General features: G+C 36.9%; 1 protein-coding gene across 5 annotated transcripts in view; it reads right to left on the minus strand.

Moving 5' to 3' along the window:
- The window catches only part of ZFR (zinc finger RNA binding protein), an 83,051-nt gene that overhangs the window by 33,697 nt on the left and 24,283 nt on the right, over positions 1-25,071 (minus strand). For all 5 annotated transcript variants that reach the window (XR_014062521.1, XR_014062520.1, XM_081521424.1 and 2 more), the window contains 8 exons: positions 23,811-23,955; positions 20,589-20,807; positions 11,780-12,027; positions 8,399-8,590; positions 7,588-7,879; positions 4,713-4,906; positions 2,938-3,057; positions 1,688-1,833 (listed from right to left, as the gene is read on the minus strand). Coding sequence is in view for 3 of the 5 variants with exons in the window: in XM_081521424.1 (XP_081377550.1) it covers positions 1,688-1,833; positions 2,938-3,057; positions 4,713-4,906; positions 7,588-7,879; positions 8,399-8,590; positions 11,780-12,027; positions 20,589-20,807; positions 23,811-23,955 (1,556 nt within the window). In the remaining 2 variants the exon portion in view is untranslated. The remainder of the gene's footprint in view (positions 1-1,687; positions 1,834-2,937; positions 3,058-4,712; positions 4,907-7,587; positions 7,880-8,398; positions 8,591-11,779; positions 12,028-20,588; positions 20,808-23,810; positions 23,956-25,071) is intronic.

Genomic DNA, 25,071 nt, shown 5'->3' on the forward strand with positions numbered 1-25,071 from the left:
CCTTGAGACACCTTCGGGGGGATTCATGACATCAAAGTTACTCTCAAAATAATATTTGCCTTCTCTATTCTCTTTCTCTTATGAGTCTACAGTAGAGTTATCCAAAGGCAAAATGTGTTATCACAACCTGTTGAGCACAGAAGCAGAAGGAGAATCAGACTGCCTTAAGCTAGACATTAAAGAGATCTGCAAAAATGTAAAACAATGTTGTTATTTCCAGGGGAGAAACAGTTATTAATAGTTAGCATATTATATTTACTGTCGTTATATTAATAAATACACCTAATTATTAATAATATTTAACTACGTTTAAACAAATACAAAGTTATATAAAAATAAGTTCATAAATACTGAAACTTCTCAGTTTTCATTTCTAATACAGTCAATGTTGACAGCCTATAACCCACATACACAAAAACTCTTCAGAGTCTTCAATAATTATTGAGTTATAAAAGGTCCTGAGACCAAAAAGTTTGAGGATCACTAAGTTAAACTATCTAGCACAGGCAAAAGTTCAGGTATCTGTCAAACATTTTTGCTTCTGGGATTTGATTAGGGTCAACTGACAGTGATTTATGCAATAATACTGCCTCAAGGATGGTCAATTAATAACAACAATAGGGAAATACTATAAAAAACTCTAAATATCTAAAAATACATGACATGGGTTATAAAGAAAATTTTACATCTGTACAAAAAAGTATTACATACCCATGGAAAATAATTTTAGCTTACTTTTTAAACAAGCTGGTATGTAAATGAAAAAAAGTGGGTTATAAAAACTTGTACACAAACACTTATGGCAGCAGTATTCATAACCCAAAAGTGGAAATAACACAAATATCCATCAATTGATAAACAGAAAAATAAAATGTGGCACATTTATGTAACAAAATATTATGCATGCATAAAAAAAAAGTACTGATATATGCAACAACATGCATGAACCTTGAAAACATCATGCTAAGTGAAAAGTAGCCCAGACACAAAAGTCAATATGTTTTATGATTCTATTTATATGAAATCTCCTGTACAGGCAAATCTACTAAGATGAAGTTTATTAGTGGTTGCCCAGGAGTAGAGGGAGGGGTTGGTGGGGGAAATAGGTATTGATTGCTAAATGGGTTTGTGGTTTCTTTTGTGGGTCATAAAAATGTTCTAAAATTGACTGTGCTGATAACTGCACAACTCTGTGAATGAAACCAGTGAATTGTGCCACTTAAAAGATATGCCAGTTATATCAATAAAATGAAACATTTCTGTATCTATTGAACATATTGTATCATTTCTCCTTTCCTATAGCCTCTAAAGTTTTTAAAACAAACCCCACACATTATTAACGTCTAGAATCTACTCAATCTTATATCATGTAACCAAATGTTCTATTTTGCTTGTTTTAAATTGAGGCATTTATTTATGATATTAAGCTATGTATGTATTCAAATATATAAAAGATATTATTTCCAACAGAAGTCCTAATACCAAGGACATGGTCAAATATTAGAATAGCCAGTAACTTAACTTTAATGCATTTCTTTCCTAGACCTAGTGTCTCCCTCACAAGTGAAAACTAAAAATATTTCAAATAAATCTGGATTGCTTTGAATAGGAGTCACATACTCAGAACAGCTAAGTTTCTTAGAAAATCTAAACCACCTATCATGGTACTGAAAGTTAAAAATACTACCTCATTTCCATTCTCCAGCGTTCCTCCTCTTCTCTTCTCCGCCAATACTCCTCTTTCTGCATTTGCTTTCTCATTTTCTCTTCTTGAATCTTTCTTGCTCGAATACTGGGCTTTACTTCTACTTGCAAATCTGGATTTACTTTTTTCTGTTAACAGAGGTAACATGTTTGAAAAACCAACAATCCTTCCAACAATCTACACATATCTTAAATCATACAATCCCACATATTCTTTCATCATAGAGGCTTTTATTTGCAAATCTCCTATTATAAGAGTAAATGCAGTAAAATAAGTTGAATCAGAGAAAAACTCAAAATACATTCAGAAACATTCTTTCTTCCTTCCCATTCCCAAAATTCTTGGTTGTTCAAGTTTAGTATGCAAAAAGTACATAACTTAGTGTTAACCAATAAAAGAAATCCTTAGGAGACTGATGGGTATTTAATATTCCTTTGTTTGTTTATAAATAAATGATTCTAGATATCTGAGTGTGGGGTTAACAACTTTTTTTCATATAGAAGTATTACTGCCTGTTAACAAATTATTTTTAATTTTCACCACTTCTGTGTTTAGAAAACATGAATCTAGTGCATAAGTCCAACCTAATTAAAATCTTTAAATACAGTATTTAGATTTAACTTATTACTTGGAAGTGTTTTCAATGAAGAATTCCTCATCTCAAAATTCACTTTAATGGAAACTCTGCCAAGATAAAGGAAATGGAGACCTGATACTTCTTTCAAACACTTCCTTTGAAGCAACTACTTTTACGTGATTACTTGATCCAAGTAATGTCACCGTTTTATTTTGCCACTAGAAATAATGAAATACGACTACACCGCTTTTTCTTAAGTATAACAAAAGTGATAGGTACTCAGCTGTGTCCAATTCTGTGACCCCAAGGACGACAGCCCACGAGGCTCCTCTGTCCATGGAATTCTTTAGGCAAGAACAATGGAGTAGGCTGCCATGCCCTTCTCCAGGCAATCTTTCAGACCCAGGGATCGAACTCGGGTCTCCTGCATTGTAGGCAGATTCTTTCCCATCTGAGGCACCAGGGAAAGCCCTAAGTATAACAAACTAATTAATAAAAACTAAACATCTGACTCTCTAAGTAAGATATGACATGCCAATCTGAGAGTGGGAGTTCATGGACTTAGTGAGTTATATTTAGATGCTTTATTTTTGCATCTAGAATGGTCCAAGCCATATAAAAAGAGAAAGAGAAAAATAGCTGAAATTTTCCTCACTTTATATTGAAGTCTGTGTCTTCGTCCTTTTAAATGCATCTCCTTCGCATTGGGATCATTAAAGCTGCACTCACATAATTTGCAATGGAATCGAATCACTTTTCCTTCATCATTTCGTACCTTGATGTTGGAAAAGAAAAAAGTCAAGAAATCACAACAGGAATGTCACAGGTGAAGATTTCAATTATAAACCCATCTCATGAGTTGTAAATAACTTTCAGAATTTGAAGTTAGAAAAAGGGGTGGGGGGCAATGTCTATACTTTTTGAAGAGGATAATCTACAGAAATGAACAGGGTTAGAATTTTTAACTGTAGCATGCAAGATGTGTTACCGTGTATTTGGCTCTTATAGTTAACTTTTAATATTTTCCTCTATATGTAAACATTTAGATTTTAATGCAACAGACACCTTCAATTCTTGAAAAAATATTTATTGAATACCTGCTCCTGCCAGGTACTGTTCTTGGAAATGGAGCTAAAGATGATCAAAGGCATTATTCTCATTTATTTCTACAAAGCCCAAGACTTTATACACATACAACTTTATTGAAAACCAATGTCAATTTTTTTCTAACTGCACAACCAGTTAGGAAGACAAGCAGACTAGAATGTTATTAAAAGTTATTAAACCTTCAGCAAGTTCTAAAGATTGGTTCTAAACACAATCCTCTGAAGTTTAAGATTACTTAACCAGTATCATTGGTGATTAAGGTATTCTGGCCAGATCTGGCTGTACTTTTTTTTGAGACAACCAAGTCTTACTAACAGCTAAATTTATTATTTATTTATTTAGAAGTTTATTAACCTTTAAATGTCTTTTTTTTTTTTTGGCCTTATCATGCTGGCATTGTGGAATCTTAGTTCCCTGACCAGGGATGAAACCCACGCCCGGTGAAGTGGAAGCAAGGAGCCCTAACCACTGGACCTCCAGGAAATTCCCAAGACCTATAACTTTAAATTAAAACTGCATGTGACTGACTTATAAACTACACAGCCCAGTTTTCCATCTTGTAAACAAAGAATTCAATAAGTAATTTTTCTTGATGGAAAAGGATGAAGGAACAAATAAATATTTGCCAAAAATCCACCATATGCTAGGCACTGTGCTTAGGTACTTTATTTGATCTAAGCTTCACATCTTCACTGGGAGATACCCAAATTTTACAGATGTAGACACTGAAATTTAGAGAACTTGTTCTGTTCAACTGTTCTACAATACAGCAAAAGCAGAATAGGGCTACACCACTGTATGTTCGTCTTTCCACTAACAGCAAATATCTATCAAGTCCCTTCTGATACTCCTTATCCTCCATTTATTAAGTTATTTTGTAAAACAGGAATAGTTTTCTAATCAGCTTGAGAAATCAAATAAATAGTTATCTGTTAAATCAGCAATCTAAATTTTACGCATGAAACTGTTCAGAAAGAAATTTGCTATCTTCGTCATTTCTGCTGTTCACTTTTACTTTTTATGTTCAGCACAGTAGAAGGGTTACGTTAAAAGGCCTGCCAAACCAACAGAAAGTTACTTCACACGCTACAGTGATGGTGTCAGCAGGGAAAGAGAAAAGTTAACAAAAAAATTGTGATGTTACTTAGGCAAGCTCAAAGGGCAGGCTTAAAAAAAAAACAACACAAAACCTTCAACAAAGATCCCTTCAATATCCCTTTATAAGTAATCTAGACATAAAATATAACTGAATTTTACATGTAAAGCACGTGACACATGTCTTTCCTATCTAATCTCACAACAGGAGTATTCTCAAATCAATACCTCCTCCACATAATCATGGCCCACTGGCTGCACATCGCTCTGCAAAGCAGCAAGAGACGCAGGTGTGACTGGTTCTGACACTGTGTCTGGCTTTACTTCTGGAATTGGTACAGAAGTGACAGGAGTGTTTTTAACACATTCAGTTCCTTTTAAGTCTTCTGTTTTATTTCCTGTTGACTGCAGCTTATTACCACCTAGAACATAAAAGAATTACAATAATTTTAATTTTCTTCTTGTATAATGTATGAACTGATACAAGAACTCCAGATAAAGTTCTGATCTTTCCTACCAACAAACTCCTGCTTGACATAAAATAGATCAGAATTTTGAAGAACTATATAAACCATTTGGCTTTTTTATGCTATTAATGAAATATATGTCTCAATCTTCCCATTCTCTCTCTCATAATAGTCAATGGTCCTCTCTGTCCTCACCATGGCTCTTATAACATCAAGCACCTAAAAACTAAATAGGAAGTACCTGAAATAGTAGTGTCTAAGCCTAAATCATGCTTATATCCGTTTGCCATGGAACTGGGCACTATCCTAAGTTCTAGTAACATAATAATACAGTGTGGCTGTCTTTGAGGTGCCAACAATTTAAGGGAATATACACATTATTATAGTACAATGTGTTAACAGAGTATTGTGGGAATGTAAAGGAAAGGAGCCACTACCCTTTAACCTGATCCAGTTAGGAATAGCTTCAGCAAGTATGACAACAGAGCTGGGCTTAAGAGTGGTAAGTATGAACTGGTCAGGCAGAAAAAAAGAGAATTATGTCTAAACAGAAAGAATAGTATGCACAAGCAAAACACAAAAACATGGAGTTAAGAAGACTATGGTAACAGAACTGAAACACACGTGTACCTCAATGTTCACTGCAGCACTGTTTACAATAGCTAAGACATGGAAGCAACCTAGATGTCCATCAGCAGACGAATGTACAAAAAAGCTGTGGTATATATACACAATGGAGTATTACTCAGCTATTAAAAAGAACACATTTGAATCAGTTCTAATGAGGTGCATAAAATTGGAGCCTATTATGCAGAGTGAAGTCTGTCAGAAATAAAAACACCAATACAGCATATTAACGCATATATATGGAATTTAGAAAGATGGTAATGATGACCCTATATGCGAGACAGCCAAAGAGACACAGATGTAAAGAACAGACTTTTGTACTCTGTGGGAGAAAGCAAGGGTGGGATAATTTGCGAGAATAGCACTGAAACAAGTATATTACCATGTGTGAAATAGATCACCAGTCCAAGTTTGATGCATGAAACAGGGCACTCAAAGCCAGTACACTGGGACGAACCTGAGGGAAGGGATGGGATGGGGAGGAAGGTGGGAGGGGGAGTTCAGGATGGGGGACACATGTACAACCATGGCTGATTCATGTCAATGTATGGCAAAACCCACCACAATATTGTAAAGTAACAAGCCTCCAATTAAAATAAACACATAAAAAAAAAAAAAAGACTACGGTAAATTCAAAAAAGACTTGGTAATTCAATAGGACTTATCACTGAGGTACAGGGCTTCCCTGGTGGCTCAGATGGTAAAGAATCTGCCTGCAATGCAGGAGGCCTGGGTTTGATCCCTGGGTTGGAAAAATCCACTGGAGGAGAAAATGGCAACCTACTCCAGTATTCTTGCCTGGAGAATCCCATGGACAGAGGAGCCTGGCAGGCTACAGTCCATGAGATCTCAAAGAGTCGGACACGACTAAGCGACTAAGCACAGCATAGCACCGAGGTAGAGGTAATGATATCTGAGGTAGGGGGTTAATTTGTGAAAGGACTTGGATGACATAATTAAGGAATACAGACATCTTTCTTATAGGCAAGGGGAAAGCCACAGAAAATTTTTAAACAGGAAACTAACACAATTTGATACATATTTTTTTTTTACAAAATGACTTTGACAAAAGTGTTGCAGAAACTGGATGCAATAAGAGACAAAGCTCTGAGGAAGAAGCTTTGAAGGCCTAAAAACAAAGCAGAGGCTATGAAGAGGAAAAAACACTTTTTGGAGAATATTGTAGTGATAGAAACAAAAGGATTAGAAACAACTGGAAGAGGCAACAAGAAAAAACGTCAGTGGACTTTTTCATGTGAAAAAGCAGCAGTTTTATGAGATTATTTCACAGGACTCTTGTGATGAGATAAAATGTTAGAAAGAGATACTAACAGGCATGAACAGAACCATACAGATAATGACCAGGAAATACCTAAAAGATGGTTCTAGAACTCAGGTGGGCGTTCTGAATTTGCCCAAACGATTTTAAAGTTACTGCATACACAGTGGAATAGATAAGACCACTCATGAATACTAAGTGAGTGAGATGATAGTCAGAATCAGAATCTTAGCAATACTACCAAGCTAATGAACATGAGAGCCAGAGACCAATAAAGATATCTGAGGAAGGAGTCAGTGGACCCAAACTAGAGAGACAGAGACATAACTAAAGCTTTAACGTATAGCAGTCAACTGTCTCAAATGTTAGAGAGCTGAACAGGATGAAACTGAAAACTGGCCATTCAATGTGGCAAGTAGGTTTTTGGTGATTTCAGAAAAGGGTATAGAGTTGAAACACTTATAAGAGACTGAGGAATGGATAGGAAGTAGAGAAAGTAAGAATTAGGTTAGCAGCCTGAAGAATAGTAAAATACATACGTATATATTTTTAAGTCTATGGCTGAAGAAAATGGAACTGAAAAAATTTCAAGAAAAAAAAAATACGGATATGTGATTAAATAAGGTCCCAGAAAAGAAGACAACTGTGTAAGTAGAAGAGCTAGTCCTGGAGTGGAGGAGAAATACCACTTTAACAGAGTTAGAAGGAACACAGAATCTTCAGTACTTGCCAACAAAGTTTATTTTGGGTGTAGATGTTTTCTTGGCAGCCATATTTGCAGGCACTGCTGATACTTTAGTGTTGGCTGTGCTATTAAGAGACGAGTTTCCTGTAGTTGTAAGACCTTTCACTGAAGAAGTTGCAATTGATGAAGTATTCACAGTACAATTGCTTGCTGCAATGCTTGAAGGAGATGCAGTTGGTTTTGAAGCAGACACAGCTGTTGAAGAAGTAGCTTGGCTAACAACGTTTGGTTCTGTTGAAGGAATGGGTTTACCAAGTTTTGTGTGTAATTTAACCACCTACAAAATAAAAGCACATTTATCTGTCAGAAAACTCAGAGAATGTAGATTTTTTTTTTAAAAGTTCGCCTAAAAGACCCTATAAAATGAAAATCTTAACCATATTTTTCTGTTGTATTTTTTTCTCTTACACATTTTTAAGTAAAAACTCTTTCTTTGAAAACAATCTGTATGAAACAGATTCGGATACATATTCCATCTACCACTTGGTGAGGAAATGACTTGGCCACATGCACACCAACCTATACTTAAAAACAGAAGGCGGAAAACAACTACATGATTCAATTTCAGGTGGTGGGAAAAAAACGACCAAGTTTAATTTTAAGAAGAAGGGTCATCAGTCTTTCCTTCCTTAAGCAATGACTATTTGATGTCATCTTTATATATACATTAGGCATGTAAAATACCCTCAAAAGTTTTCAAATTTTGAAGGCTCCTTTACTTTACCCCCAACCCCTACCAAAAATGGAAAAGAAAAGAGAGTTAAGACATAAGGGTGTGTGGGAAAAGAACACCTACTTTCTGATGCTTAGCACCACGAATGTGGGCAGCATATGCATCTGCTCCTGTACAAGACACATCGCAGAGCTCACAACGTAGCTGATTTTGAGTCCCACGAGTAGAGTTGTTGCTGCTGCTGGTATTCTGTGAGGCTTTCAATGCAGCTTCTTTTTTTTTATGTTTCTGCCCTTCTAAATGTTCTTTATAAGTCTGTCTCAAACAAAAAGAATAATTTTGCTTCACTACTTTTCTATCCACATTATTTGCAATTATTCTTTCCAATCTCTAATACTCATTAAAATATCAGCACTACACCATTTTAAAAGTCAACTGAACAGGAGCACGTGGCTTCCCTACATACACGACGTATTTGTGGTTCTCTGTACCTTGTTTTCCAAGAACACATTTACCTAACACTTTACTTAACAAAGGACTTTCATACATAGCCAAAATATCAATATAAGGTAACTGCTCTCAGTTTGAAAGAATTTACATCTTTTAGTGCTTATGTAAAATGTTGGGTAGAGACTAATAAGAGTGATCATTCCAAAAGAAATTATTTAATTATAGGATTATGACGAGGGAGGAAAAATATATCTGCCACATGAGAAGAAAAAAAAATGTTACTACATGGTAACAAGACTCTTTATAAGCAGGTATGATTACCTATAAAATTGACTTAGAAGTCAGTTGCATCTGAAAAAACTCAAGAATGCATTTTCACAATCTGTGTTAGAATCCATTCCACCCTGAACAAAAGTCTATTTAAAGTATTTAACTGCCAGAATTGTATCTCTTTTGAAGGAAACATAACATTATTGTAATACTAGCCATGAAAATAGTGCAAGTATATATTAAAAATTGTCTTCAATGTCAGTGACCGAGTAAGGCAGTTTTAATTAAAATGTGAGGAGGTCAATAAGGACCTTGAGTGGGGCCAGTTTATTATTTCCTATATTATTTAAAAATTTTTTATACACACATATTCCCAGAGCCAGGCTTTGGAGAAGGCAATGGCAACCCACTCCAGTACTCTTGCCTGGAAAATCCCATGGACGGAGGAACCTGGTAGGCTGCAGTCCACCGGGTCGCTAAGAGTCGGACGCGACTGAGCGATTTCACTTTCACTTTTCATTTTCCCACATTGGAGAAGGAAATGGCAACCCACTCCAGTGTTCTTGCCTGGAGAATCCCAGGGATGGCAGAGCCTTGGTGGGCTGCCGTCTATGGGACTGCACAGAGTCGGACACGGCTGAAGCCACTTAGCAGCAGCATACACACATATGATGAGCGTAAAATTGCATAGATAGCATAGAATCTCAGAGCTGAATGGGACTTTAGAGGTTACCTAAAATGATTTTCTAAGTTTGAAACAAGAAAATCCTTTCTCAAAATGAAATCTTATGCACAAGGAAAGTTACCGTTTTTCAAACAAAAGAGGAAGACCTAAGACCAATCCATCTGATTCTCTTCTCACCATCTGCAGCAGCCTAAAGTGGCTCCGTGAAGCAGTGTGAACCTCAATTATTTAGGGACAAGTCCCTATTACAGAAGTGAGGAAACAAAAGCCCAGACAATTGACTTAAAGTCTCCAACTTGCCCAAGGCCACAAGTCAAGTCGCAGAAACAGTATTGGACAACGGCCCCTCATACTGGAACTAATTTAGTCTCCTTTCTTTTATCTACACTAGACTCTAACTCACCATCTCATTCATACGGTATTTTTCTCCATAGGTTCATTAACCCCTTACGGCACTGCCTCTGACTTAACAGAGGTACTCTTGGCCTGTTCTTGTGTAACCATCCAGCTCCTCCAAATCAATGGTCAGCCTTGCATATATATGCTGATTCTAAATGCTATTAACTTATCACCCTAGAGCTCTGTTGTATCCTTTTATATGTTACCACAGAGTCAAGTCTCTTAACATTTGTAATTGCCACCACATCATCATTCCCCCTAAACAGTCATTACTGAGTAGGACACACTCCTCAAATACTAAAGCCAACATTCTTGTTCCCTTTCATGTTTAGTCCTGGGTTGCTGCAAACATTCCCCATGTCTCCTCTCCCCCAAGCATGTTATCACAATGAAACTGTTTTCTACCAGACTTAAAATAGGAAAAAAAAGGTCTTATCTTAACAGCCACATATATTAAACTAGTCTCTAATTTGGTGTAACTCAGAGAATGCTGACAACTGAAAATAACTCCCAAATTCTATATTGAAAAGCAGACAGAACTGATCTAGTAAATTTAAAAGCATGTACACAGGCTGGGAAAGGGTGAGAGTGAAAAGCAGACAGAACTGATCTAGTAAATTTAAAAGCATGTACACAGGCTGGGAAAGGGTGAGAGACGATGTAACTGGAAGAAACTACTAAAGACTCAAAATCTGATCTTTTCAAATACTATGCCTTTTGTCTGCCAAACTGCTTACCAAATTTTTATATAAACACTATAGACACTCTTAAAGTAAGTATTAACAAATAAAGTTGGGAAGGGAGTTGAACTCACTAGATTTTATAAACAGATCCTTCCCTAAATCACTTATTTCACGTTTAGCAACAGCAAGAAAACAATAACAAAAAACAACAAAAAAAAACAGAATAAAGGAATAGAGGTTCTGCATGCTTCTTTGGTTGATATTTTTGAAAAAGACACTTTCCTACAGCTTTCTTATTCCCAAAGTCCCTACACCCTCATGGAGGAAATAAGTATACAGAAACAAGTCATTCTATAAAGCTATATAAAAGTCAGTCTCATGATAAATGTTATCCTAAAATTACAGATTATTAAAATAGCTTAAGGATTTTTAATACCAGAGAAAGGCAACTTCTGCTATTTACATCTGACAAAGTCTTCTCATCTTTAATGTCAGTGTATAAAACTTAACTATCTCTATGGCCATCCTTTTTTGACTACAAAATTCTATTCATACACTCAATATGGACCTTGAAGAACTAAGAAAATCAATAGCCAATCGTCTGAGTTCAAGAATTTTACATAAAGGCCTTAAAAAGTAAGTCATAAATGCCAAAAAAGAAATAAAATTTCAATCTTACTCCCAAATCCCAACGAATCTGAATATAAAACTTTTAAGCTAAATTAAAAGTTTTATTTAAAGAGCAAAGTATCCTTCCTAAAGAAAAGCTCAATTTGTCCACTTTTTATTAACATTCATAATTATTTTTGCTGTATTTTTCTTAGTAGAATTCTTATATCTCAATGCAAAAACCTTTAAAAAACGGCCATTTGATGAAATATGTACGTGTTAACTAAAAGCTACCAGGAGAGAAAAATGTAAACTTTCTTTGTAGGCACAAGAATTATAATAATCAATCATACTTAACTATCAAGGACAACCACTGAAGATTCATGGTGAAGCATACAACATACGTACCTGTGGTCCAGCACAGCTGATCTTACAGACATCACAATAGTGAATCTGGGGTGGTTTGGGAGGCTGTTTTGGTTTCAGTTGTTTATTTTGGAATGGTGCTTTTTTAGTAAAGGTGGTCCCTGTCCAGGCAGCTGTTGCAGCAGCAGCTGCCGCCGCCGCCGCTGCCTGCTTCTGTTGCTGCTGCTGCTGTTGGTAGTAGGAGGATGCAGCTGAATACACTGCTGCTTCATAACCTGAATAAGATGTACCTTACAAATAAAATTAAACAAAAATTATGTTACATACCTGCAAAAGGCCAAGAAAAATGATGGGAATTTAAACCCAATACATTCTGCTTAAAAAGGTAGGTTTACATGTGCACATTTACGAATAAATTGTATCTCACAGAACCTAAGAAAAATGTTACTTACCATCCTTCTAATGTAAGTCAACCAACCAAGTATTTACACAATACACGCCAGTTGGTTAGGATAAGATTTGGTCAATGCTTTCAAGAAGGCTTATAGTACTTTTGGAAGGCTGTGACAGACTGTCTGATAAACTTCTGTGGTTATGGAACTGTTATGTAGTATTTTCCCCAAGCAGAATTCCTCTGAATACAATTAAGAAAGTGCTGGGTTTGAAGAAAAGTCTGAACTAGAATACAGAAAGGAAAAAAAAGAAAGTCATGAAAGTAAGACTATACGTGCTTGGTGGTTTAGAGGATAAAAGATATGAAAGAGGAAATTACACAAAGATGACATCAAGATTTTGAATCCCAGTGATTGACTGAAGGGGTTGTACAGTCAATAAAAGTAAGGAGCTGACAGAAGCTGGTTTGGAAAGGTAAGGTGACTAAAGCTTGGCAAAAGTCTGTAATATGGAGTTGGGAGTTCTGATGAGCATCAGGACAACAAAAGACAAGATTTTGAAATAAAGAACCCAAAACATTGATTCTCACCTTCCAAAAGGTAAAAAAGCACTGAATTTTCTGGTTAAATGTATCAATTCTATCCCTCCATTGTTCAAAGTCTTTGATGAATAAGCACATTAAGCTAGCTACAGATATAATATATACAAGCTGTTTATGTGCAGTGATTCATAGATTTAAAAATTTATAAAAGCTTTACATGTGACAAAGCTGCTGATTTTATTTATAACCCTATGTTAAAACTGGAAAACTTACTGTTTCCTAAACTAAGATCCCTGGAAATCTGTTGGACTCCCTAATTGTCATCCTTTCCCCTGAAGAGGAAATGAGTGGGTCAAAAGTTAAGCTCAAGAGAGAGATTCCTAGTTGCTATGATAGCACAGAAGAACTACTTAAGGAAAACTGAACTTTTTGGTATCTCAAATGCAAACTGCTATATTGAGGAGTAAAGACTTATGACCCACTCACTTTAATATATCTTACATAGTTAAGAAAACACGAATTGGAAAGGTGAAGGTTAAGATGCATGGGAAATCAGAATCATAAGATTCTGAAATTTTTATTAATTGAAAATTTCCAAATGACTACTTGTGTGCAGGAACTGTAAACATGCCACTTAAAATGCAGCTTCATGAACTATGTATCAAGAAAATGAAAAGGAGAATAAGATCAGCAGCATCCTACAATGTTGATCAGAACTTCTAGGCTCTGGGGGTTTTTTTTTTTGGCCATGCCGCATGGCTTGCAGGATCTTAGTTCCCTGACTGGGGATTGAACTATAGCAATGAAGCGGTCAAGTACTAATCACTGGGCCATCAGGGAATTCCCTAGGTTTTTTGAAAACTGAGAATCCATATTACAAGAGGCAGTGTTCCAGACACAGTGATATCTCAGAACAGAACTATAAAGTAGGTATTGCAGGTATTACTATATGTACTTTACAGATGAGAAAACTGAGGCTGTGGCTCAGATCATTAACTTCTTATTGCCAAATTCAGACTGAAATTGAAGAAAGTGGGGAAAACTAGACCATTCACTAATGTCACTAGACCATTCAGGTATGACCTAAATCAAATCCCTTATGACTATACAGTGGAAGTGAGAAATAGATTTAAGGGAGTAGATCTGATAGACAGAGTGCCTGATGAACTATGGACGGAGGTTCATCACATTGTACAGGAGACAGAAATCAAGACCATCCCCAAGAAAAAGAAATGCAAAAAAGCAAAATGGCTGTCTGAGGCCTTACAAATAGCTGTGAAAGAAGAGAAGAGAAAAGCAAAGGAGAAAAGGAAAAGATATACCCATTTGAATGCAGAGTTCCAAAGATTAGCAAGGAGAGATAAGAAAGCCTTCCTCAGCGATCAATGCAAAGAAATAGAGGAAAACAATAGAATGGGAAAGACTAGAGATCCTTCAAGAAAATGAGAGATACCAAGGGAACATTTCATGCAAAGATGGGCTCAATGAAAGACAGAAATGGTATGGACCTAACAGAAGCAGAAGATATTAAGAGGAGGTGGCAAGAATACACAGAAGACCTGTACAAAAAAGATCTTCACGACCCAGATAATCACGATGGCGTGATCACTCACTCACCTAGAGCCAGACATCTTGGAATGTGAAGTCAAGTGGGCCTTAGGAAGCATCACTACCAGCAAAGCTAATGGAGGTGATGGAATTCCAGTTGAGCTATTTCAAATCCTGAAAGATGATGCTGTGAAGTGCTGCACTCAATATGTCAGCAAATTTGGAAAACGTGGCAATGGCCACAGGACAGGAAAAGGTCAGTATTCATTCCAATCCCAAAGAAAGGCAATGCCAAAGAATGCTCAAACTACAGCACAACTGCACTCATCTCACACGTTAGCAATGCTTAAAATTCTCCAAGCCAGCCTTCAGCAATATGTGAACCGTGAACTTCCAGATGTTCAAGGTGGTTTTAGAAAAGGCAGAGGAACCAGAGTTCAAATTGCCAACATCCACTGGATCATCGAAAAAGCAAGAGAGGTTCAGAAAAACATCTATTTCTGCTTGATTGACTATGCCAAAGCCTTTGACTGGGTGGATCACAATAAACTGTGGAAAATTCTGAAGGAGATGGGACTAGCAGACCACCTGACCTACCTCTTGAGAAACCTGTATGCAGTTCAGGAAGCAACAGTTGGAACTGGACATGGAACAACAGCCTGGTTCCAAATAGGAAAAGGAGTACATCAAGGCTGTATATTGTCACCCTGCTTATTTAACTTATATGCAGAGTACATCATGAGAAATGCTGGGCCGGAAAAAGCATAAGCTGGAATCAAGATTGCCAGGAGAAATATCAATAACCTCAGATATGCAGATGACACCACCTTTATGGCAGAAAGTGAAGAAGAACTGAAGAGCCTCTTGATGACAAGTGAAAGAGGAGAGTGAAAAAGTTGGCTTAAAGCTCAACATGCAGAAAACTAAGACCAGGCATCCGGTCCCATCACTTCATGGGAAATAGATGGGGAAACTGTGGAAACAGTGGCTGACTTTATTTTGGGGGGCTCCAAAATCACTGCAGATGGTCATTGCAGCCATGAAATTAAAAGATGCTTACTCCTTGGAAGGAAAGTTATGACCAACCTAGACAGCATATTAAAAAGCAGAGATATTACTTTCCCGACAAAGGTCCGTCTAGTCAAAGCTATGGTTTTTCCAGTAGTCATGTATGGATGTGAGAGTTGGACTGTAAAGAAAGCTGAGAGCAGAAGAATTGATGCTTTTGAACTGTGGTGTTGGAGAAGACTCTTGAGAGTCCCTTGGACTGCAAGGAGATCCAACCGGTCCATCCTAAAGGAGATCAGCCCTGGGTGTTCACTGGAAGGACTGATGTTGAAGCTGAAACTCAAATACTTTGGCCACCTGATGCAAAGAGCTGGCTCATTTGAAAAGACTCCGATGCTGGGAAAGATTGACGGCAGGAGGAGAAGGGGATGACAGAGGATGAGATGGTTGGATGGCATCACTGACTCAATGGACATGGGTTTGGGTAGACTCGGGGAGTTGGTGATGGACAGGGAGGCCTGTTGTGCTGTGGCTCATGGGGTCACAAAGGGTCGGACACAACTAAGCGACTGAACTGAATTGAGTCTAAAACTAATAAATGGTAAGCTTGATTATAGCTTACTATTCAGCTTTTTAAAAAAAATCAAAGCATAAACTGAAAGGTATGCTGAAGGTTCTGGAACTCTGCTAAGGGATCTTCTTTAAATTTCCTATAACTACTAGCAAACACATATACATTTCCTGTAAAGCATTATGGGAAAATAAATATAATGCTATGTCTCTAAATTAAGTAAAAGCTCAACTCTGAAAAGCTAAAACAATTTCACTTAAAAATCACATTATAAACACTTGTCAAATAAGAAGTTGTATAATTAGAATAGTTAGAATATAATTTTTAAAGGTATAGTATCAGAAACAAAGACTACCACCTCAGCAGTAAATACATTATATCGCAAGCCATCATTTAGTAGGTACCAACACTGTAGAATTCATTTTCAATAAGAGATAAAAAGAATAGCTGACCTGAGCTATAGCTGATATAAAACTGCAGACACAAAACTCAGAAGCCCTAATAATGATCTCTTCGGATGGCAATTTCACATTGTGTATCATATGTTCTTTAAAATGTGTATACTCTTTGATGTAACAGTTACAAATCTAGGGATTTATCTGAGGAAAACAATCAGCAAACACACAAATCTGTACATAAAATGATTATTTTACCCAATGCTGTTTGGGTATGAAACTAAAATATGAAACTAAATGTCCCCAACAGAAACTTTAAAAAGTAGCACATGCATACAATAAAAGTCATTAAAAACTATGTCTTTCTAAGCGTAGATCTTTGTTTCTAAATACCACTGCCATACAAGAAACCAAGGTTTCTTTGTGAAATGGCTAATTGTGAGTCTATGGCAGGAAAGGCTCAAAGTTTATTGTTGTTTTGCATTTTATTTATTCCTTAATACTCTGTCTTGTTCTGCATAGGTTATAAGGTGATAAGGGCCATTTCAGTTCTTACTTCTTGATGTTTTGTTATAGAGCTTGAGTGTGGGAAGCCTAGATACTGAATTTCTAAAGTATTTTTAAAAATTTCTCAGAGATTTCATCTCCTACCCTATGTCAAGTGCTATGCTGGATATTAGGGATGCAATAGTGAAAAGGCAGAGTAACATCTTACTGTGCCAGAAAAGAAAGAAATGCTCAAATACTAATGATGCCAAGTTCAAAAGACTCAGAACTGGTTTGAAAAGGATCTTTTACTATCCAAATTTGGGACACTGTGTGCCTCAAAAAGAAAAACGAAAGCAATGGATTATACTAAACTGAATAAAAAAGCAGCCCATAGTAACACCAAAAAAGAAGGGGTGACGGGACTCTTCTTCAGGGAAGAATTTCTAAGAATCCAACTCCTTTCACACTGATTCTTAGTAAAAGGATTTTTCATTCACCAATGGAGAATTTGAGTCAGTTACTGATTTTCAAAGGATGTAACACTTTAGAAAGATAGCTGGGCTAACAGGCTCATAAGATAACTTGGTTCATTACAAAATGGAAAAAGGTATCTTTAAAATGGAAAGATCTGGTAGTCACTACTTCAATCAGTGATTATACTTGACACCATTAATAAGGAATAAACTGACATTATTTATTACATGGCTGGCTTCCCTGATAGCTCAGTTGGTAAAGAATCCACCTGCAATGCAGAAGACCCCAGTTTGATTCCTGGGTCGGGAAGTTCCGCTGGAGAAGGGATAGGGTACCCAGTCCAGTACTCTTGGGCTTCCCTTGTGGCTCAGCTATAAAAGTATTTGCCTGCAATGTGGGAGACTTGGGTTCGATCCCTGGGTTGGGAAGATCCCCTGGAGAAGGGAAAGGCTACCTACTCCAGTATTCTGGCCTGGAGAATTCCATGGACTGAACAGTCCATGGGATTACAAAGGGTCGGACATGAATGAACAACTTTCATTTCATTACATGTACCTGATGTGCTGAAATGAAATGCTCACACAGGTAGTTTTACTGACTAAAAAAACCTGCCAGAATCTAAACATAAAGAAATCAGATAAATCCAGATTGTGAGCTATTCTACAAGACAACTTGTCTGAACTCTTCAAAAACATCAAGGCTGGGATCTTCCTGGTGGTCCAATGGTTAAGAATCCACCTTCCAACGCAGGGGACATGGTTTGATCCCTGTTCCTGGAACTAAGATCCCACATGCCACGAGGCCTGCACACCACAACTATTGAGCCTGTACTCTCTGGAGCCTGTGTTTGTAGTGAGCCTGAGCCTCTACTCTCTGGAGTCTGCGGCAACCAGAGAGATACCGGCATGCCACAACGAAGGCCCGGGACGCCGCAACTAAGACCTGACGCAACCAAACAGTAAATAAATAATATTAAAAAAAAAAATCAAGGTCATAAGACATAATATAAAAATAAAAGTTATTCTGTGGTGGTGGTGGTTTAGTTGCTAAGTCGTGCCCAATTCTTGTGATCCTGTGGACTGCGGGCCCCCCCCTACCCCGGCTCCTCTGTCCATGGGATTTCCTAGACATGCATACTGGAGTGGGCTGCCATTTGCTTCTCCAGGGAATCTTTCCGACTCGGGGATTGAACCTGAATCTCTTGCATTGCAGACGGTCTCCTGCATTGCAGGTGGATTCTTTACTGTTAAACCACCAGGGAAGCCCCAGGGGTTATTCTACATCAAAGGAAAATGAAACTAATAACCAAATACAATCTATAATCCTTGACTGGACCCTGATTTAAGACAAAGCACAAATACATCAACTATGGACAAAGTCCAGCCATAAAAGACATTTGTGGACAACTGAAGAAAATTTATTAGATAATATCCATGTCCAATTCCTTATCTACATTTTGGTTATATAAAAGAATGCTCCTATTCTTAGGAAATACACGTGGAAGAATTCCAGGCAAGGCACCATGTCATTGGCAACTTAGAAAACAAGGAAACATTGCTAAACCGTTTGAAAATGTGTTTAAACAGAGGAGACCTAAACAAATGTAACAAAATAATATTTGGTGAATCTAGGTAAATGTTGTATGGGCATTTGTTGTCTGTTTTCTTCACTTTTCTGCAGAAGGAAAATTTCCTAAAATTGGGGAAAAAACATGAACCAGGGAATGGTGTATCTCTATACTTAGGGCATTCACAACAAGGAAAGCAGTTTACACTGTAGTACATATAAGACAAAATTCACTTTTTATAAAGAAACCATGATGTTTATATATGCATAATCCCATGGAAGAAAGTATAGGAAGACATGCACTAAAAAGTTCATGGTAATTAGTGTCTAGGAATAGATGCCTAGTAATTTAATTTTTCCTCCTTTTCAAATCAATAGTTTCAAGTTTTAAAATGATATATTACTCACATACTAAAGCAGTAAACAAATAATTATCTTCATGCTGTGTAAGGTATATTCAAGCAACTGAGAGAGACAAAGGCTGAGAGAGGCAGAAAGATAAAGGGAAGAATAGATGCAAGAGAAAAACAAGGAATAGGAAAGGATACTATCACATTCCTTATTTGTTAAAGCTGATGTGGGTTTTTTTCCTTAAGTGTCCAAATAGATTTCAATGAAATAACTCCATTTACAGTTATAACTAGTTAACCAGAGAAAGGCAGAAAAGTTGTATCTCTGCAATCATGAGTAACAAATCAAAGAATAATAATATCTCCTTGTGTCAGTTCATTTCCACACGTCTGTCTTAATTAACTTACAAATCTGTCCCCATTGCTCCCTTTCTCGAGCTCTCTTTGGCATCCTGTCTGCCCACAAGATAAAGACAAGACACCACAGCAGACCATACAAGGCTTTCCACGCTGACATTTCCAGCCTCAATTTCCTGTTATCCTGTGTATCCTGTATTTCAGCCACAATGAACTCTTGATCCTAAACATATCATGCCTGACTAATTTGTATTCCTAACACCATTCAACATAGAGTAAAAGATTAAAAAATATCTTTGAGAAATAAAAAACGTTAAAAAATTCAGTGGCTACTTCTAACACCTCAACTACCAAAAAACAAATAACACCTCAACTACCAAAAAACATCAAGAAATGAAAAATGAAATTACCTATGCCACCTTAAATCCTCCATGGAACAAGACAGCATACTAAGGAATAAGTAAAATGCAAAACCAACAACAAACTATACATTAGTACAAGGCTAAGTGTCTTCAAAAAAGCCATGTGTGACTTTAAGCACTCCAATACTACAAAGTACCTCAGTGGAAAATTACGAAGAACAGTGGGCACAGCAAGAAGGTTTTAGTGATTATTCTTGGCCAGGAAAAATATATGATTACTAAGGAAAATAAATCTACCCTGTTCTTCCAAGAGATGTGTTATATAACCATCATCTATGGATGTTTATAAAGGCCCCCAATATTTTCAAGATTACTTATTCCTGATGGTAAATATGAAGATATAACTCCTTGCAAGCTGAAAAAACAACGTAAATAATCTGTCAGTGGTACTTCCTGAAGTTAACCTTGAAGTTTCAAATTCATTTGGAAAAGTCAGACAGGAAATGACCCTGTAGAATACTAGATGTTATTTTCTCTAACTGCAATGCTAGGCCCAAGGTTTTAAAAGCCCAGAGGGCATTTTTACATTCTGCTAAAATTTGCTGGCATTAAAAAAAAAAGCGTACATCTTAAGAGTATGGTTCATTTGTCACACTATGTACAAATATTTGTATTAACACCTATCAATTAATTCAATTCTTACTGTACTGGGAGTAAAATCATCTCACAGAAAACCAAGATAGTTTCTTAGTGAGTCTAATTCGCTTACTCATTTAAACACAGTTTATCAGTCTTACCAGAATAAGTAACTGCCGTGGTACTATAAGTAGCACTCTGGGTATAGGATGGCACCACAGTAGCTGCAGCTGCTACTGGCTGTACGGTGGAGGATACAGGATAAATGGAGAAAGTAGTGGTAGCTGGACTTGGTGTGGCTGGTTTTATGGCTGTCACTTGTCGAGTTTGCTGGGCTTGTGTATACTGAGTTGCACCTTGGCTATAACCTGCTTTAGGGGCTAAATTGGGAAAGAGACATAAGAAAATCAGAAAGGTGAACCAGTATAGTTACTGTACCAATATCTTAGAAAAAACAAATATAAACATCATTAACTGGAAATTTTATGCTAGCAATTTCTCCTTGATAAAAGGAGTAAGATTCTTATTACCAACTTCATAAAATACAACATCTATATAAATTACTATTCCTCCCCAGATGCTTTCTACATATTTCCAAAATGACATTTTGTCAAAATTTGCCACTAATTGAAATATCAGCACTACTTAAACCATGTCATTAATAAATAAAGTTTTAAGGAAAGAATGTGTGTGTGTATTTGGGCTAGTCAGTATACTTGAGAGTTATACTTAATACTGGGAACAAAACAGAGAGTGCCTCAAAGTATAATTTAAGTCACAGTAAAATTTTCAATGCTTGATTATATGGAACTTGTTCATACACCATCTAAAAGAATTTTATTGATTCGTCCATAGTGAACTTCAAGCTAATTACAACCCACAAGGAGCTACTTACTTAATTCTTCAAATGTCAATAGCTCGAGTGCAGCTGTTTTTAAACAGCTATCATTAATGTCTCGCTTGAACTTTCTGCTGCCTTTGAACACATTAAAACCAATGTATACCTGGGGTGCAGTGTTAAAGAATCTGCCTGCTGATGCAGGAGACTCAAGTTCGATCCCTGGGTAGGGAAGATCCCCTGGAGTAGGAAATGGCAACCCACTCCAGTATTCTTGCCTGGAAAATTCAATGGACAGAGGAACCTGGTGCATGGGCTACAGTCCATGGGGTCACAAAGAGTCGGACATGACTGAGAACACACACACACACTCTTGAATACCTTAAGGATCTTATGAGACTTATCATCACTAAATTAATAATTAATCCCTTATTAAGGATCACTAAAGCATACTAGTGTTAATTTTCTGAGAAAGGCCCAAATATTAGGGACCAAACTCATTTATGCTTAGTTAAGTAAATGCACTTTACATAAACAGCACTTAACAGTTTATAAAACTTTTTCTACACATAGTATGAAATCTGATCCACATGACATACAGATGAGTACAACATTTTACAAGAAAACCCTGATGTCCAAGAGCTAAATAATTTACAAAAGTCACATGGTCGTGTCAGATTTTAGACTATACCATGGTAATCTGACTCAAGATTAATTCAGTACTCTTCAGCATAATCCATCAAATCTTGGTAATTAACCAGAAGTTTATTAAAGCTCACTGTACCCACAAATCATTAGAAAGGAGACTATAAGAAAAGTCAGGATCATTATAATTCAAAATACTTTTAACCCACTTTCTAAAGGACTCATAAAATCAATTTTAGATCTAAAAGTACCCTAGAAAGAGCAGAGTCAACTACCCTGTTCACAAATAAGAGATGAAATGAGGTAAAAAATCACTTGCCCATGATACTGGTAACACCAGGGCCAGAAACCAATTCTACTCTTTCCTAATTCAAGGCTCTACCCACACTCTCATGGTCCTTCAAAAATACAGGAGTTGCCTACTTTTCAGGCTGTATACTGTCACTCTGCTTTATATGCAGAGTACGTCATGTGAGATGATGGGATGGATGAAGCTGGAATCAAGATTGCCAGAAGAAAAATCAATAAACTCAGATATGCAGATGACATCACCCTTATGGCAGAAAGCGAAGAACTAAAGAGCCTCTTGATGAAAGCAAAAAAGCAGAGTGAAAAAGCTGGCTTAAAACTCAACATTAAAAAAACTAAGATCATGGCATTCAGTCCCATCATTTTATGGCAAATAGATGGGGAAACAATGTTAACAGTGATAGACCTGATTTTCCTGGGCTCCAAAATCACTGCAGGTGGTGACTGCAGCCATGAAATTAAAAGATGCTCGCTCCTTGGAAGAAAAGCTATGACCAACATAGACAGCATATTAAAAAGCAGAGTCATTACTTTGCTGGCAAAGGTCTGTCTAGTCAAAGCTATAGTTTTTCCAGTCGTCTTGTATGGATGTGACAGTTGGACTATAAAGAAAGCTGAGTGCCAAAGAACTGATGCTTTTGAACTGTGGTGTTGGAGAAGTCTCTTGAGAGTCCCTTGGACTGCAAGGAGATCAAAGCAGTCAATCCTAAAGGAAATCAGTCCTGAATCTTCATTGGAAGGACTGATGCTGAAGCTCCAATACCCTGGTCACCTGATGTGAAGAAATGACTCATTGGAAAAGACCCTGATGCTGGGAAAGATTGAAGGCGGGAGGAGAAGGGGATGACAGAGGATGAAATGGTTGGATGGCATCACTGACTTGATGGACATGAGTTTGAGCAGGCTCTGGGAGTTGGTGATGGACAGGGAGGCCTGACATGCTGCAGTCCATGGAGTCACAAAGAGCTGCACACAACTGAGCGACTGAACTGACTAACTTTTCAGAACTCAGAGAGCTTTGGTGCTCAGTTAAATTTCTCTGAAAAAAATCCATCATTTAAAGACTACAGATATGTAGACTTCTTTGCAAACAAAACAGTTCCTGCATTCAAACCATTAATATATACTGTACTATCAGTGACTGATAACAAAACCAACTGTCATTACAGATCAGAGAAAGATGAATTAAAAATATGGGTCCACAAAATGGAAACCACCATCAGGGCCTCCACTAAGTACAAAGGAAGGTATGTCTGGGCATTTTTGGGCAAAAAAGCAGGTGGCCACAAGTTATTGCCACAACTTCTTTTGTACAGCTTATTTCAGCAGAAAAAGAACTGTAAGCTGAAGACTAGACATGAAATACACTTCCAAGAGAGAAGGACATTATTATGAACTGCCTCCAGGGCCTTCTCTCTTTGGGACTCAAAGGCGTTTTTATACAGAAAAAGGACATGGCTAGAACCTGCCTCTCAAGGTAATATAACACAACAAGTTTAGGTGGATTCAAAAGCCTATCTTCATTAAACAACACCTTGAATAATATGTTTCACCAGTGTACAATGAAAGGACGGTATGTCAATAAACTCACCTGTCTGATAGTAGGTCTCAGCAACAGAAGGCTGAGGCTGGGCGGCGGCAGCTACAGCAGCAGCAGTTGCTGTTGGTTGTTGGTAGTACTGCTTACTATCATAAGCTACAGCAGGAGCTGTGGATCTTACATATGAGTACGAATCCTAAAGAAAGAGAATGAAAGAAAATCTTGCTATCATTGAAGTGGCAGAGGAAAAAAACCTCATCTGTGCCACATTAAAAACCCAATAAATGAAAACAGAAACCTAAATATGTATGAATATAAACAGAAGATTCAAATTCAATACAAAGGGGATTCATTTGGGACTTCATCAAATAAGGTCAAAATCATTTTAAGCGGCATGCTTAACTTTTACAATTGAAAAAAATCATCAAAACATTTAAAAATAAACATTATTTAAAAATTAATTTCATTAAAAAACTGCATGGTGGATCTGCCTTAAAGATGGATTCCAGAGTAAAGAACATCTGGATGTTCTAAGCTTTGTGACTGTTTCAGCTTTCTTTTTGTCCTTATTTACCACTATTTATTAACATAATGATGAGTAAGAGCTTCCAGGTGGAGGGATGGTAAACAGAAGTTCCAAGAGAAAGGAACATTATTGACAAATCTCCAAAGCAATGAAGATCAAGGTCAACTGGGTGAATTCTAGCACTGCATATAGTGAGGAGGGCTGGGGAGGCAGACAGGTAGAAAGACTGAAGAAGCAGGCAGGACACAGAAAATGATGGGCTTCATACACCCTATTAAAAATAATAAAATTTATTATATTCTGTCTTTGGACATAAGGAAAACAATCACACATGTCAAAGTAATTCTGAGTTTAGAAACCTGCTAAATGTTAATAGCAAATGCTAATAATGCTGATCCATATGTCAATTTCTTAGATAACAAAATAAATCCCTTTATTTTAGAAAGAATATTAAAAAATCAGAAGCCCCAAAGTTTAAAAACCAGATCTTAAAAGCAAACAAACAAAAAATGGGTTAAAAGAATTAGGACCAAATTTATTAAATAAGCAAGTAGTAATTTAGTGCCATACCAGACATAAAGAGACCATATTTTTATAAAGAGAATTAACAGCTTTATGTCCTCATAAACCTAACAAGAAGCAATTAGATGACTTAAGAGCAGGATCAATTTCTATTATAGATAAAAGAGTATTTCGAGGGGAAGAAGTGCGCAAAGGCAATACAATTTCCACCGTGTGTCAGGAAGACATTATGTAATTTGCTTTGTTTCATGGTATTCCAGCACA

The sequence above is a fragment of the Giraffa tippelskirchi genome, chromosome 8, assembly GCF_054371585.1.
Source record: "Giraffa tippelskirchi isolate mGirTip1 chromosome 8, T2T-mGirTip1v1.2.pri, whole genome shotgun sequence".
Classification (NCBI taxonomy): domain Eukaryota; kingdom Metazoa; phylum Chordata; class Mammalia; order Artiodactyla; family Giraffidae; genus Giraffa; species Giraffa tippelskirchi.